Consider the following 15843-nt stretch of genomic DNA (forward strand, 5'->3'; position numbering starts at 1 on the left):
TCTCCATCTACTGCCTGCATGCTGTTTGTTCCCTGTTCCAGTACTGGTGTATATAGTTTATTTACACTAAAAAAAATAAAATGAAAAAAATCCAGACTTACTGATTTCTCCTCCAGTGAAAAGCCAGCCTGCAAGGCTCTGTCATGTATATCTCAGTAGAAGGCAACAATATTTTTGTTATATTCAAACAATACTGAACATGACTTTCAACCTGCTTTAGTAAATACATTTTGGCATAAACAACAAAAAATATAAACAGCGAAACTTGAAACAAAATTAAAGGGTTATATTTTGTGAATTGTTCCAAAGTTAGAAGCCCTTACTGCCGCAAGCGGACAGAGCATCTCAGCTCCCCAATGGAGTATAGAAGTAAAATTATGAAAGAGGATGGGGATTTGGGAGAAAATGCAGACACACAAACACCAACTCCCTTCTGACATGCCATTCTCACCGTTCACCAGTACATTGCTCCAAGGATGGTAACAGCAGAGAGTGAAGTGAAGGAGCTGCATCTGTCACAATCCTACCATTCAACAATAAGCTATTCATGGGTGAGCACCAGAGGGAGATGGGAGGAGAGCAAAACCCTGGGTCTGATCCAAAGCCTAATGAAGTCCATGGAAAAACTCCCATTAGTCATTTTGAGAGAGTATGCCAGCTCAACTTCTCACTTAGTGTAGATAGCATTTTTAATCTGAAGAACTGAGAGCCACAGGGCAACTATATATTTCCTCTTAGTGGTTCAGCATAGGCACCACTCTCTGGCTTCTGGCTCCTTAGCCATTGCCTTTTCTCTCTCCCTCCTGACTGGGCTATCTCCAGCCTGAACAGTTGCCTGCCTTCTGTGTTAGTCCCAGCAAAAGACAGTCTGCCTAAACAGGCCTGTTTACTTTCTCTTCAGAAGCTAACAAGAGAGTAGAATCTCAGAGTAACGAACACCTCAAGAATGGAGTTTGTTCATAACTCTGAACAAAATGTTATGGTGGTTCTTTCAAAAGTTTACAACTGAACATTGTCTTAGCAAAGTTTCAAAGCTATATTATGTAGAAGAAAAATGGTGTTTTTACCCATCCTCATTTCAATGAAACAAGCACAGAAACATTTCCCTTACCTCGTCAAATTTTTTTTTAAACTTTCCCTTATTATTTTAGTAGTTTGTGTTTAACACAGTACTGTACTATATTTGCCTTTTTTTTTTTTTTTTTTTTTTTTGCAGGGTGTGTGTATGTATCTGCTGCTGCCTGATTGTGTACTTCTGGCTCCAAATGAGGTGGGTGGTTGACCAGTCAATTTATAAGACTAGGTCTACACTACAGCCAACATCAATGCTCTGAGATCAGTCCATCAGCCATCGATTTAGAGAGTCTAGTGAACACCCATCAAATCGACGGCAGATCACTCTCCAGTCGACCCCTGTACTCTATCCCAGACGAGAAGAGTAAGGCAAGTTGATAGGAGAGTTATTCATGTAGCTGGAGTTGAATAGCATAGGTTGACTTACCGCAGTAGTGTAGACATAGCCAAACTCTGGTGTTTGTAATTCTGAGGTTCTACTGTAATTGCCAACAGTTAAGTTACCACAGTTGTTTCTATGCAAGCATATTTTAATCTTAAACTAAAAGCGCTACAGAGAAAACATATTCAAATCAATTAAAGAATCTACACACATGCTAAGAAGCTTACCAGAGATCACCTCCCAACCCCCATTTCCACAAAGGTTCTGGCCAGTGTCAGTCCTTCCAACTTTTCCCTGAGTATGAGGCTCTCCATAGACCAGAGGTCCTACCTGTCTGCTGGATCAGAATGAAGGCCTGGGTGTAAACTGAGCCATAGAGAGACTGTGGTATGTCTAAGGTCAAAGAGTAAGTTAATGGCATGTGAAGGAGAACAAGGATGGTAGAACCAGGAAGACAATGGGGGCTAATGCCCCCACAATAGAAATACTGTCAGAGCTAATTTATGTTTGCAACTCGGCTTCCCCATCCCGTCTGGCTCCACCCCACACTCCCCAGCTCCATTTACTGCCTCTCCATTGGCTGATTAGCTCTCAACTTCCAAACAATCAGGTTATGGCCAGCATCCCTACCCTCCAGCAGTGGGTGGGGGCAAGGTATCTTTCCGCACTCTGCTATTCAAGGTGCATGGCTGCTGCTTCTGGTGGAGAACTCAAGAATCCTAAAGCTTATTCCCATGTTCTAAACACTAGCTCTCACACTGCAAACTACTGGCCTTTATATTTACTTTAAAATATATATATATATATAAGTAGCTAATGTTTCTCACAGTGGATTCAGAAGTGTAAATAGATGAATAAAGTTGTTATGGTAACATGAATAAATGTGGCTTAGACTTATTTACAAAACACTTTGCAGATGGCAATAAACAAACATTTCAGTTTAACAGCTGCCAAGGATCCTTGTTTGATGACTCTCAGTGCTTTAATCAGTGGCACTTTGACTAAGCAAAGTTACCAGCTTGCAGGGATAGTGGGTATGATGGTAGAAGTATGATTAGCTTGGATCCTGTATGTACATGTTTGAAACTTGTTCACACTTGCCTTAATCAATATGTGGTTTGTTGGTTTCACTAAACACATGGGGGGGGGGGATTTTCCCCCCTAATTCAGCTGAGCTAGAGAAACACATTCATGACATTGTATCTCAGGGTCACTGCTGTCTGTTACGGCAGGGCTTTTTCTGGCAGGCATTTGTTTTGAAGAGAAGAAACTCTTTGCATTTAGGCTGGATATTTGTAGTCTTCTCTGGCTTGTTGTGGTATGGATTTTGCTTTTTGTTTTTGTCTTTTGTCATTAATTGTGGATATGAACTTGGCAAGGCATGTGTTTTGTTAGCTCAGGAAGGTCTCCTAGCAGTTTTTAGCAGCGTTTTACAAGATGAGGATTTTCATAGCTTTTGAAGGATTTTGTGAATCTTTTGACATTTCATCAGACCAAACTGTGCAAGCTGTAAAACTGATGATAAAGGTAGGTGCTTAACTAATTATCAAGCTAATTATTTTAAATTTTGATATGTTTAACTTATGGTTTAAATACATGTATAATATAAATGTTACTACATAGTATTCCCTATTCTAATGTAAGGGAGTTCATTTTATAGATCTTCTGGCTGTCTATCCCTGATTTCTGCATAAGGCTTCTGAGACTCTTACTGCCTGATTTTCAGATTTAGCCAAGCACTGCAATATGAAAGATGGGGGCAGCAGGCAAAGCTGCTGTTATACTACCAATATAATAGACAGGCTCCTGGTGAAAGTTAGAGCATTCTCGGGGCTACTTTAACTTGCATTTGGCTGCCAGCAGCCAACCCCAAGGGGCATTTCCCACAAGTGAGAATCCTCAAGAGTTCAGTAGCACACTGGCTACACATCTCTTTCTCCCTGGTCCATGTTCCTCACATAGACTCTATGGTACAAGTGGGATGGAATCCCTTCCTGATCAGAACTGCCAGCTTTATGGTCCCTCTATGCTACTAGAAAGGCATAAAAATCTGGCCATTATTCTTTAACAGTGAAATATTCAGAAATAAACTTTTACCTTGTAAAAGTACAGGAGATAGATAACGTTCACTTCTTACATGTGTAACATACATAACATGTCTAGGCACTTCATCTTCTGGGGAAAGCAAGTGAGGAGGGCTCATATCTGGTGCTGATACAATGTAGCATGTTCTGGAATCAGGACAGAAATATTAAAGTGGATACATAAATCTGAGTTTACTTTTGGGGGTTGTTCACTTTTCATGATGGTTTACAGGCTCAGTGGTATTGTGTCAGAGCAGATTCAGACAAGCATTGGTCTCTCTGCTAAGTCATCTTTTTGAACCACTGACAACAAGTGCCACAATTTTATGTGAAATCTGATTGTCTTCACCACCTGCAGCTCTGGGAAGGGTGTTCCAGTTCATGGGAGCAACCGGGACAGTGTTCAGAGCTGGCATGTGTGTTTGTGTAGATAGTCAAGGGAACAGTCAATGGAGATTTTCTCTTAAACAGGAGAAAGGAAGACTCTGTGAGATGCCTCTGTAAGACTGGGATTAAAAGAGAGACCTGATTCCCCAGAGGTCTCAAATTGTCACCACTGAACTCCAGGCACATGTGGAGCATCTTGCACTCTACATTACATGGCATCAGAATGATCACAGTGACATTTCAACTTGCTTCTTGTGAGATGCCTGTGAGTCAGGAGTCCCTGTGGCTGCAGGTTTGGCTGCTTTGTCTGAATTAACCCTATATTGTTTTATGCATTTACTTTGACACAGCCAGGAAAAGCACTGTTTATGTCACGTTCATCCTTTCAAGGAAAGAGTCCAGAGTTCTTGCACAAAGTCAGGCCCACACTTTAAAAATGGCTTCTAATTTTGGTGTCCTCAAGTTTTGTTGCCAGCTGTGAATATGTAGGGTGAGATTTTCAAAAGCACTCACTTTGGTTTAACTCTGCTCCCACTGAAGTCAATCAGAGTTTTTTTACATGGGATCAGATAGGCCAATACTGAGCTCTTTAGAAAATCCCATCTGACATCTAATTCAGGTACTTAAATATTCATTTAGGTGCCTCATTTTAGGCACCAACATTTGAAGCTGGTAGTACAGGTGCCTAAAGTTGGGCACTCAGACATATGAGGTAACCAAAAGCAGAGGCCACTTGGGAAAATATGAGCTTTCATAAGTCCCCAGCAGGAAGATCACAGCCTGTGTATTTTTGTTTTAGCTTTGTGTCACTTGTAATGGATCAGATGTATTCATTTGTAGCAGCAAAACTTCATCACGTTCTTTAGCCTCCTAGACACATAGAATTTTTGTAATTTATAAGCAAAAAATAAACCTAGCCTAAATCAAGGCTCTTAGATCTCAACACTATTTTCTTTTCAAAACAAAAAGGTATAAATCTTGTATCTAGCAGTTGTATGTTCTTAGAACACTTTACTTGGACTGTAAGCCCTGAGGGGCAAAGGGCAGTTTCTAAGGCACTACTGTAATATACATAACACCAATAATGAATGCAGATTTGTTGTGGGTAGGAATCACTGCTGCATAGACATCCTTTTCGCAATTTGTTATTCATTTTTAGGATTATTTCCACATTCCACTTTCTGAAGACAAAAAAGGCAGACAATATTTGGAGCTGATCTATGCAGGAGCAATACTGAAGGACAACTGGATCCTTGCTGACATAGGGATATCCGTTTCCTCGACTATTAAATGTGTTGTTAAGGTACAGTATGATTAAAAAAAACTGATAGTCTTAAATTGTCCAGAAATTCTGTTGTGTTTTTTGGTTCTCCTTCTAGACCTTGTGCTAAATTTAACATCACTAAGCAGCAGTAAAAAGTATCTGACCTCAAGAGTAGCCACCCTGATGGTCAAAGAATGAGTGTAAAAAGTTGTTATGGTAACACGAATGATTGGGCTTATATTTATTTACATGGAACTTTAAAGATTGTAAACATAGGGTCTCTACAGAAATTGGATTTGTGGAATGAAAGACCTTTACAAATAGGGAGAAAAAGCCTCTTCGATACAGCACTATACTGATTTCCCACTGTGGGAAATAGATTTAGGAGGATGTTGTCAGCCATATATTTCTGTCACCCCCAAAATCCATTCCTTCCCTCAGTATCTGTGATCACAAATTGACTTTAGGTCATGATCTGCCATTTTTCCTCTGTTGAATATATACCTTGGCAGTCAGTTGCTGCTGCTCCTTCATGAGATGCAGAAAAGCTAAAGCTGAATTGCATTAAATAGAAAAATAGCACTAGTCTCTCTACTCCCACTTGCACAGGCTTCCAGTAAGCTAAGTGCAGCGAGTTTTAAATACAGCACATAGTATAGTCTTTAGAATACCATTGATGAGAATAGAGAGAGAGGCCACAACTGGAACCTTGAATTTGAACCCCTTCGAATTTCAGAGGGTGGAGATTATATCCTAATCCTTGGCTCCAATCCTACCCCATTGGTTTTGGTTCTGAATTGGATTCTAAATCAGAATGAACCATTTTTCCATTCATGGTTCAGCTGTGGCCAAACTCTTGTGAGAAATGCTCACCATTCAGAGGTCTAATCTTGCAAGGTTGCCAGCATTCAGGATGACTAAAATCTCATAAACTGCTGATCTCATGAGACTTTCACCATTTGGGGCTGAAATCTCAAAAACAACTATTGACATTTTGGGACCATTAAAAACAAAGATGAGCCCTGGCCCTTATTAGGCCTCTAAACTGAACTCTAAAGCCTAACCAAAACCTATCCTTATATATAGTGAGAACCAAGCGTTCTGAGTTAATTCTTCTTACAACAATGCCTCTAAGAAGAATTATCATTCATTATAATTTAGCATCATGGTTTGGCTCCCTCCTTGCCATGGAGAATACCATGGGAGAGGATCAGGGAACTGCAAGATTTCCTTGCAGAGTTTCATCTACATAATCCCTGAAAGGGAAAGGATCTGGGAGCAGGAAGGGTGGAGGCTTGAAGATCTGTGGAGTAAGGCCTCCTGACCCTGTGGTTCTGCAGGGAAGGTCTCTTCCCCATCCCTCTCTCTATAGAGGCAGGAACTCATCCATGTGGATGGCTCACCTTTTATTTGGTTCCATTGGCCTCCCTCTCCTCTAGTAACACAACTCCACCAGGAGACATGCTGTCACTGACTGGGTCCCCCTGTAGCTGCTTAGTAGCAGCTGCAGAGGACATGAGTGGGAGTTAACAGACCTCCCAGCTATATTAATTTCCTGCTGAATTTTTGCATGGAAATCTGGTGTGGTAGGAGGGGACAGTGTCATAGAAAGTGGAAGAATGCCTTGCTTAGGCCCTGGCTCCAGCCTTAGTCCAACTCAAAATAAAACTGCATATCAGGAACTAGTTTATTTCAGTTTGTGTGTGAAATGTGAAAAAGGAAAAAAAATCAAACAGGTGCTCCCTGCCTTGTACTGTCTAAAAAGGCATGTATGATGCAAAAATCAGATCACCAAAATCTTACTTTGCAATTCTGCTGTAACTGGAAAATCTTTTCTTCCTTCATTCTCAGGAAGTAGAACACATGATTTCCTCTTGCTTTCTAAATGCATCTATATTGAAATAACCTGGGTTTTTCTTGTTGTGTAAGGTCACACTTTTGCTGGAATACATGAGAAGGAGTTAGAATTTCAGGGGAATAACTCCTAGTTTTGTATTACAGCTCTATGCCAACACTATTAAAGGAAATAAGCAATACAATAGCCTCTCATGCTGGTATGGTTTGGTAAAATAACTATATCCTTAATATATAACTAAGGAAAACATGACATATATGATGTCTTTTGGGCATAATTTTTAGACCTGGTAGCCTAAATTTGGACACCTAGACCTGCATCTAGCTGTCTAAATCAGGGATCGGCAACCTTTGGCACCCAGCCCATCAGGGAAATCCACTGGGAGGCCAGGACGGTTTGTTTACCTGCAGGTTCGGCCGATCGCAGCTCCCACTGGCCGCGGTTCGCTGTTCCAGGCCAATGGGGGCTGTGGGAAGTGGTGGCCAGCACATCCCTCAGCCCACGCTGCTTCCTGCAGCCCCCATTGGCCTGGAACGGCGAACCGCAGCCATTGGGAGCTGCAGTCAGCCAAACCTGCAGATGCTGCAGGTAAACAAACCATCCTGGCCTGCCAGCAGATTTCCCTGATGGGCCGCACGTCAAAGGTTGCCGATCCCTGGTCTAAACTGTAGCCGTTTATATATACCTGGTTCAGACACATCAGTGATTATAAAGGCTATTAAAAATATATTTAGACATCAAAATTGGGCTGCCTAGGGCAAATTCTGCCTTCACTTACAATCTGAAAGTCAATAAATAATACTTCTCACTTCTACAGTGCACACATCTGAGGATTTCAAACATTGTTTGAGCAATAATGAATTAAATCTCCTAGCACCCCTGTAAGCCAGATATAATTAGTTATTACAAGTATTCTCTCCATATTACTTGTTGGGTAGCAGAGGCACAGAGGTTAAGAGACATTTCCAGGGAATCTGGGTACAGCCAGGAATACAGTCTAGGTTGCCTGATTCTCAATACTGTGTTTTAACCAAAAGGTCCTCCTTTTTCAGTGCTGTTGCACACATGGACCTAAGGACAGAATATGGCATTTGGGGGCTAACGTTTAACCCATGTTCACTTAAAGTCTGTAATTCCAGGGAAGTGTACAACACAGCTGAGTGAGGCTTACACAAATTAAAATGAGATAATTACCAATTGCCATCACATAAATTTATTTTTAAACAATATTTTGACTGGATTGTTCCCAGTTACAAGAAAAACAGAAAGTACTTCAGTCAAAGAAGGTGTAAAAAAATTTTTTTATATAGGGCTTTTAAGTGTCTGAATGACCCTTGTATCCTTTTTCTTGAGTCTTCTCCCTCTCCTAAATCCCATAACAGGTCATTTTCTTTAATTTTCTGAGGTGGCTGATTGCTGCCTTTATTTTAAAGAAAATACAACTCCTCCTCCTGGAGGATTTTCACTCTGGCTGGAAGGAGGAGAAGTTACCCTTTGCAGAAAACAAAAAAAGACTGTTTAATATGTCTGGTGACAGGCTTTGCACAAGACCTTTACGGCTGGTCTTAAATCTTAATCCAAAACAACTATTTCTGTCCCTCACAGTCAATGTCTGTAACAACCTTGGCTGTTTTCATCCATCATGAGGAACACTTTTATTCTCTCCAGGGTGGCATTTGTGTGGGTTTTGTGTCATGGGGCTCCTAACTACCCTTCTTGTCTATAAGCATATCGGATCTTCTCAGCTACTAAATTAGAATACTCTGTGCACCTGCCATCCATACAAGTAATCATGTCCATGTTACCACTGCTGTGGGGGTTACGCAAAAGTCATGCATTAATCAGACCAGATCCTTGGCCCTATTCCATTTCTTTGAACTGCCAAATGCTGTCTTAAACAGATGTAGTGCCAGAGTAACTACCCCTACATCACCTTATTACAGCCTCCAGCGGACGCGGTGTGGCCACGCTGAGGGGGCAATAAACTCTTGGGGACCATTACCAGTCAGCACAACTTAGAGCAGCCCTGAGGATAAAACCAGACCCTGGCTAGCCTCAGGACTGAGGGATGTAATGTTGGTGTACAGCCACCTCTGATCACCACTACCCCAGGTCCTATGCCAAGGACAGTTCATCCAGATCTGAGTTTCAGGGCCGTAGGCTTCAGTTGATTTTCAGCAATGCTTCCTGCATGGGTGCTGGAAAGAGGGAGAACAGGATCCCTGTGTTCTGTCCCCACAAGCTCATCTATGCAGGGCCACGCACAATTTGACCTTCAGTTGTTTGTCACAAGGGAGAAAAGTGCTGAGGCTAAAACAATACAAGGCTAAACAAAGCATTGTAGAAACAGACATGATAAAAGTACACAACAGCACTGCAACCTAGATTTCTGTTTCATACACACAGGGAAGACTGTCTTTTAGAGTGTGCTTTTTTTGTTTTGTTTTGATTAGCTGCAAACTGCAAAGCCATGTGCAGTAATTAATGAGGTGGGCTGTTGCAAGGCAGCAGCTTCTGTGCACTAACAAGCCTGGCTTCTCGCCATGGTTGTTATATAAGCCGGAAAAGATCCTGAAGATAGCTTGGCTGTATGTAGGTCCCTCAGTCCATAAACAATAAAGAACATTTTTAGTCTTGCTTATTGCTCCACTCTCTGTCATAGGATTAGTTGGCCAGAATTATTGCTGCTCCTGGCACAGCAATCACTAGGGCTGCAGTGTATAAAAACAAGGAGCGGAACAGTGAGGCAAAAGGACTGCAGTGTTCAGATGTCTTTGAGAAACTTAGCAGCTTGTTTACTCCAAGTCTTCTGGTTCTAGCTTTGTTGTTGCTGTTTCCCTGGGGAGAAAGATAAATTTAATTTAATCAAGTCCTTGATCTGTATGCATGTTGCATGCTGTGTGTTTGCTTTTTCTTCAGAAGAGGCAGAGATTTGATGGTAGGAATTCTTTTTTAAATTGCCTCTTTAAACCCTGATATGCAGCCCCTACTTGGTAAATCTGTATAGTCACCGCCCATTCCTGCAAGGTAGTGACCGCCTCCAGAGGGTCAATAAATTGAGAGGCCACAGTATTTTGCTTGAGATGCTCAACACCTCTGGGGAGTAGGTCTTAAACATGTGGCTCTCTTTAGGGTTGAGAATTTACATGCATTTCCGTAACACCTATCATAAAACACTAGACACAACAACAATCAGTACTTAAAAACACCATTTACAAAATATATGCAAAATGACGCAGCAACAACAATAACTGATTTATCAATTCACCAAAACTGAGACCCTCTCCACTAAATCCACCCCCTTAGAAAAAGCTTGCATAATAGAAAAGCTTTGCACGTGAAGGTCCACAAATTCTGGTTTTGTTGGAACAAAGGGTGACATGAATTTCAGGAGGTGAAAGCCTACATCCTATAATGTTCTGTCAGCAACCCCTAAACATGGAAATCTAGGCATTGTTAGACCAACTGTCCCAGCTGATACCAATTGTTGGAATGGAATATAAGGAGAGAGCTGGTCTCATGAAGGTTGCCTTCACTAGAAAATGGTATGTGGTTTGAACATGACTTTGTAGAGTTGAGTCAGCTGACAAAATGCTGACCAATACTGAATAACATTCAGATCCTTTTCCGCAGTACTCCTTCCTAGGCAGTCGTTTCCCATGTTGTATGCCTGCAACTGATTATTCCTTCCTAAGTGGAGTACCTTCATTTGCCCTTATTGAATTTCATCCTATTTACTTCAGACTATTTGTCCAGATCATTTTGAATTTTAAACCTATCCTCCAAAGCACTTGCAACCCCTCCCAGCTTGGTATCACCCACAGATTTTATAAGTGTACTCTCTATGCCATTATCTTAAATCACTGATGAAGATATTGAACAGACCTAGACTCAGAACTGATCCTGCAAGACCCCACTTGACATGCCCTTCCAGTTTGACTCTGAACCACTGATATCTACTCTCTGGGAACGATTTTCCAGTGAGTGATGCATCTATCTTATAGTAGCTCCATCTAGGTTTATTTCCCTAGTTTGTTCATGAGACAGTCATACGAGACAGAAGCCTTACGAAAGTCAAGATATACCACCCCTATTTCATCTCCCCCATCCACAAGGCTTGTTATCCTGTCAAAGAAAGCTATTAGGTTGGTTTGATGTGATTTGTTCTTAACAAATCTATGCTGACTGTTACTTATTACCTTATTATCTTCTCGGTCAGTGTTTCCCAAACTTGGAACACCGCTTGTGCAGCGAAAGACCCTGGCGGGCCAGGTTGGTTTATTTACCTGCTGTGTCCGCAGGTTTGGCCAATCGCGGCTCCCACTGGCCGCGGTTCGCTGTGCCCAGCCAATGGGGGCTGTGGGAAGCAGCGGCCAGTACGTGCCTTGGCCCGGGCCACTTCCCAGAGCCCCCATTGGCCAGGCACAGCGAACCGCAGCCAGTGGGAGCTGCGATCGGCTGAACCTGCGGGCGTGGCAGGTAAACAAACCAGCCGGGCCCGCCAGAGGCTTTCCCTGCACAAGTGGCGTCCCAAGTTTAGGAAACACTGTTCTAGGTGTTTGCAAATAGATTCCTTAATTATTTGCTCCATTATCTTTCTGGGTACTGAAGATAAGCTGACTGGTCTGTAATTCCTCGGGTTGTTCTTATTTCCCTTTTCCAGTCCTCTGGAATCTCTCCCATCTTCCATGACTTTTCAAAGATAATCGCTAACCTAATGGCTCAGATATCTCCTCAGTCAGCTCCTTGAGTATTCTAGGATGTATTTCATCAGGCCCTGGTGACTTGAAGACATCTAACTTGTCTAAGTAATGTTTTAACTTGTTCTTTCCCTATTTTAGCCTCTGATCCCACCTCATTTTCACTGGCATTCACTATGTTAGAGGTCCATTCAAAACCTTTTTGGTGAAAACTGAAACAAAAAAGTCATTTAGCACTTCTGCCATTTTCACATTTTCTGTTAGTGTTCTCCCCTCCCCCTCATTGAGTAATGGGCCTACCCTGTCCTTGGTCTTCCTCTTGCTTCTAATGTATTTGTAGAATGTTTTCTTGTTACCCTTTATGCCTCCAGCTAGTTTAATATCATTTTGTGCCTTGGCCTTCCTAATTTTGTCCCTACATACTTGTGTTATTTGTTTATATTCATCTTTTTATCTTGATCTAGTTTCCACTTTTTGTAGGACTCTTTTTTGAGTTAATTGAAGATCTCCTGGTTAAGACAAGGTGGTCTCTTGCCATATTTCCTATCTTTCCTATGCTGTGAGATAGTTTGCTATTGTGCCCTTAATAATGTCTCTTTAAAAAACTACCAATTGATTGAACTGTTTTTCCCCTTAGACTTGCTTGCCATGGGATCTTATCTACCAACTCCCTGAGTTTCCTAAAGTCTGCCTTCTTGAAATCCATTATCTTTATTGTGCTGTTTTCCATCCTACCATTCCTTAGAATCATGAACTCTACCATTTCATGATCACTTTCACCTAAGCTGCCTTCCACTTTCAAATTCTCAACCAGTTCCTCCCTATTTGTCAAAAATCAAATCTAGAACAGCCTCTACCGTAAGTGTCTAATGCTGTCATCTAATGCTACTCTTAACAGTCATGTCAAATACAATAACATTTTCTAGTGAAAACAAGTCCTAAGTGTCAAGCATGCTAGTGACACTACAGAAATAATAAGGGACACAAAACCCAAACTGTGTGAAGGGCTGAAATCTCAAGTGGGTAGCCAGCCTTATTCTGCTAGCTGAAATGTGAATGATCTTCAGCTAGTGGTACTTGGGAAACCCAAAAAATTTAACTGAAAATTTCAGACTCAGAAAATTTTGACTAACTTTATCATCGGGTATAGCACCACAAAGAACATATTGCAGTAAGCCAATCTGGAGAAGACAAAAGTACAGGCTTTTGACAAGGCCTGGATCTGATGGGAAAATCCTGTCACTACCACTTAGTCAAGCACAGAGATAACAAAAGCAACCATAAGGGGGGGGTAGGGCAGGGGGGAGGGGCTGCTATCTGAACATCCAGAAGCAGCCGAAGATCCTATTGGAACTCTAGATTATAAATTGTAAGATATCCTCTCTGCCGTCTCCTCTTATTAGTGAACTGCATCACCTGTGTCTTATCGAGATTAAGTTTCAGCCAGCTGTCTTTCATCTAAAACCCAGTTATGGTCAGGCATTGAGAAAACCAAACTCCTTAGATCTGGTGCAACAGGTGCAAAGCCAAATGTCATCCTTATCCATATCTTGATGGTTTTGCAACCTGCACCATCTCGCTATTTCTCCTAGTGGCCTTCTATATTCAATGAAATTCCTTGTGCTTTTCTGACTCCAATGGGATATTCCTGAATTGCACCTCAGTGCAGTAACCTCTATTCATGCTAACAATCAACTAGTATTTTCATTAATAGAACCAAATTCTGCTCTAACTCACAGATGCTACTCAGCTGAAGTTAATGGGGTGCACTAATGTGCAGAATTAGGCTTACATTTTTAAGCAGTGACTGTGTTTTAATTGTTGTACAAGACGTAAAATATAGACAGACCTTACCTTGGAACTGTTATAAATGAAGCAAAAAATATATGCTCATGACTTTCATCCTTGCATCTGACAGCATTTTACAAATCTGAAATAGCTAAGCCTCACAACATCCCTGTGAAATAAATATTATTCGATCTATTTCATAGGTGAGTGAACTGGAGCACAGAGGAGTTCAGGGCCCTCTCCTCCAGGTGTCAGAAGCCCCTCTCAAGAGATGAGGAGTGCCCTAATGTCTCACTGATGTCAAAAGGCGCTTACGTTGTTCAGCACCTCACAAGAGGCGCTCAATATCTTGTAGGTTTGGGCCCTTAATGATTGGACAAAGGTCAAGCAGCCAGTTTGAGGGATAACTGGTAATAGAACCTAGTCTCCTGCTCTGTCCACTGGACCACGCTCAAACAAAAAGGACAGTAGATCCTTAGATGTGTAAAAAGAGAGTACCTAAACTATAGGCACAATTTACAAGAGCACTGTTGCTGGAGTACTTATGTCATTATTATTTTTGCTTTTAGGAAGAAGACAAACCAGCCTTCTATGTGTACAATGCTGTAACCCAAGAGAAAGTGCCCATTAAGGGGAGTATTTATCTTCTTGCTACAAAAGTGTCCCTTTTGAAAACACTGGTAACCCTGAAATGTGGCTTTCCAAATAGTGTTTATTGTCTCAGGACTCCAGAGGGCAAGGAGATGTACGACTGCAACACACTGAACGATTACCAGTTAGATATAGGTATAAGATGGTTTTATTTTCACTACCTACTAAATAGAGCAATGGTGACCCAATATGTGTCTATAACATGTCAGTTTTCTGTATTTAAGGAATATTTATCATTGTTTATATTTAGGGAAACCTGAAAAAGCATTATTATTATTATTATTTATTATTGATACTTTTCTAATGCAGATCTCAGTATTAAAAAAAACCATTTTGGGTCAAATGATACTCTTCAAAATAAAACAATGTGAAAGGCAGGTGGAGAGACAAAAATGAATGATGCACAAAAGGAACCTGTAATGCACTTCTGCATGCCCTTGTAATAATATTGGGCCTGCACTTGTGCAAATGTAAGTTGGGACTTATTTCACTGGAGATGCACTGGTATAAAACTGGTGTAAGGGAGAGAAGAATGAGGATTCTTATCAGACTGGGTGTTGCTTGTAAGATGGGAGAATACACAGAAAGCTGCAGAAATCTTGCATACCAACATATAAAATTAATATTACCCCTACAAGTCCACTGTGCTATAGTCCCAGTCCACCTCCCAAAGGTGTTAATCTTGTCCTTACATCAGTGGTTCTCAACCAGAGGTCTGGGTCCCCCTGGGGGCTGCGAGCAGGTTTCAGGGGGTCCGCCAAGCAGTGCCAGCATTAGACTTTCTGGGGCCCAGGGTAGAAAGCCAAAGCCCCACTGCATGGGGTTGAAGCCTGGGGCTCTGAGCCCCACCACTCGGGGTTGAAGCCGAAGCCTAAGAAATGTAGCTTTGCGAGGGCCCCTGCAGCATGGAGCCTCGGGCAATTGCCCTGCGTGATACCCCTTAACGCTGGCTCTAGCTTTTATATGCAGAAAAACAGTTGTGACACAGGTGGGCTGCGGAGTTTTTATAGTATGTTGAGGGGGGCCTCAGAAAGAAAAAGGTTGAGAACCCCTGCATTACATTACTCCTTAGATGGCATACTGGCTTTGTATGTTACAGACAGCTGACCACAGTTTTGTCATTTTTAAATTTAAAAAATACAATAAAAGCTGTGTTATCCAGCACTTTACCAACCAGAAAGCTCTAGAAACTGGCATTTCTGATATCTCCCGATACAAATCTTCAATAGGTTTGCCAGGTGTCCAGTTGTCCCTCCTGTTCCTAGGCTCTGTGCGCTGCCCCTGCCCAACCCCCAGCCCTCAATCCCCTCCTGCACGCAAACTCCCTCCCTCCATTGGTAAGTATAACTCTTAGTTAACAGGAATTTTTGACTAACCTGCACCCCTCATTCCCACAACATGCCGGATAACAAAGTTTTTACTGTAAATGAAAAAAATGACAGTGAAGTCTTCTGTTAGGTCACTATGCTGGTGACTAACCAACAAACCAGTCTAAATGTAGGGTAAGATATGGCCCAGTGTGTTAGCCTCATGCCAGAATTAGATTTCATGGCTTCCTAGCTTCTGCTCTTTTGCTTAGTCCACTAGACCAGAGATACTCAAACTTCTTCCACCTTTGTCCCCAAACCAGCAACAGTTTCTTGTAACAACCTAAAATC

General features: G+C 41.7%; 1 protein-coding gene across 2 annotated transcripts in view; it reads left to right on the forward strand.

Annotated features, from left to right (window-relative positions):
- Positions 1–895: 895 nt before the first annotated feature.
- The window catches only part of ANKUB1 (ankyrin repeat and ubiquitin domain containing 1), a 33296-nt gene continuing 18348 nt past the window's right edge, over positions 896–15843 (forward strand). The window contains exons 1-3 of one of the 2 annotated variants that reach the window (XM_007057441.3): positions 896–2983; positions 5087–5230; positions 14104–14320. In XM_007057441.3, coding sequence (XP_007057503.2) covers positions 2894–2983; positions 5087–5230; positions 14104–14320 — 451 coding nt within the window. In that variant the 5' untranslated portion in view covers positions 896–2893. Of the gene's footprint in view, positions 2984–4046; positions 4220–5086; positions 5231–14103; positions 14321–15843 lie in introns of those variants that run through there. The other variant, XM_043523170.1, reaches the window with a different exon arrangement.

Source organism: Chelonia mydas, chromosome 9 (assembly GCF_015237465.2).
Source record: "Chelonia mydas isolate rCheMyd1 chromosome 9, rCheMyd1.pri.v2, whole genome shotgun sequence".
Lineage (NCBI taxonomy): Eukaryota > Metazoa > Chordata > Testudines > Cheloniidae > Chelonia > Chelonia mydas.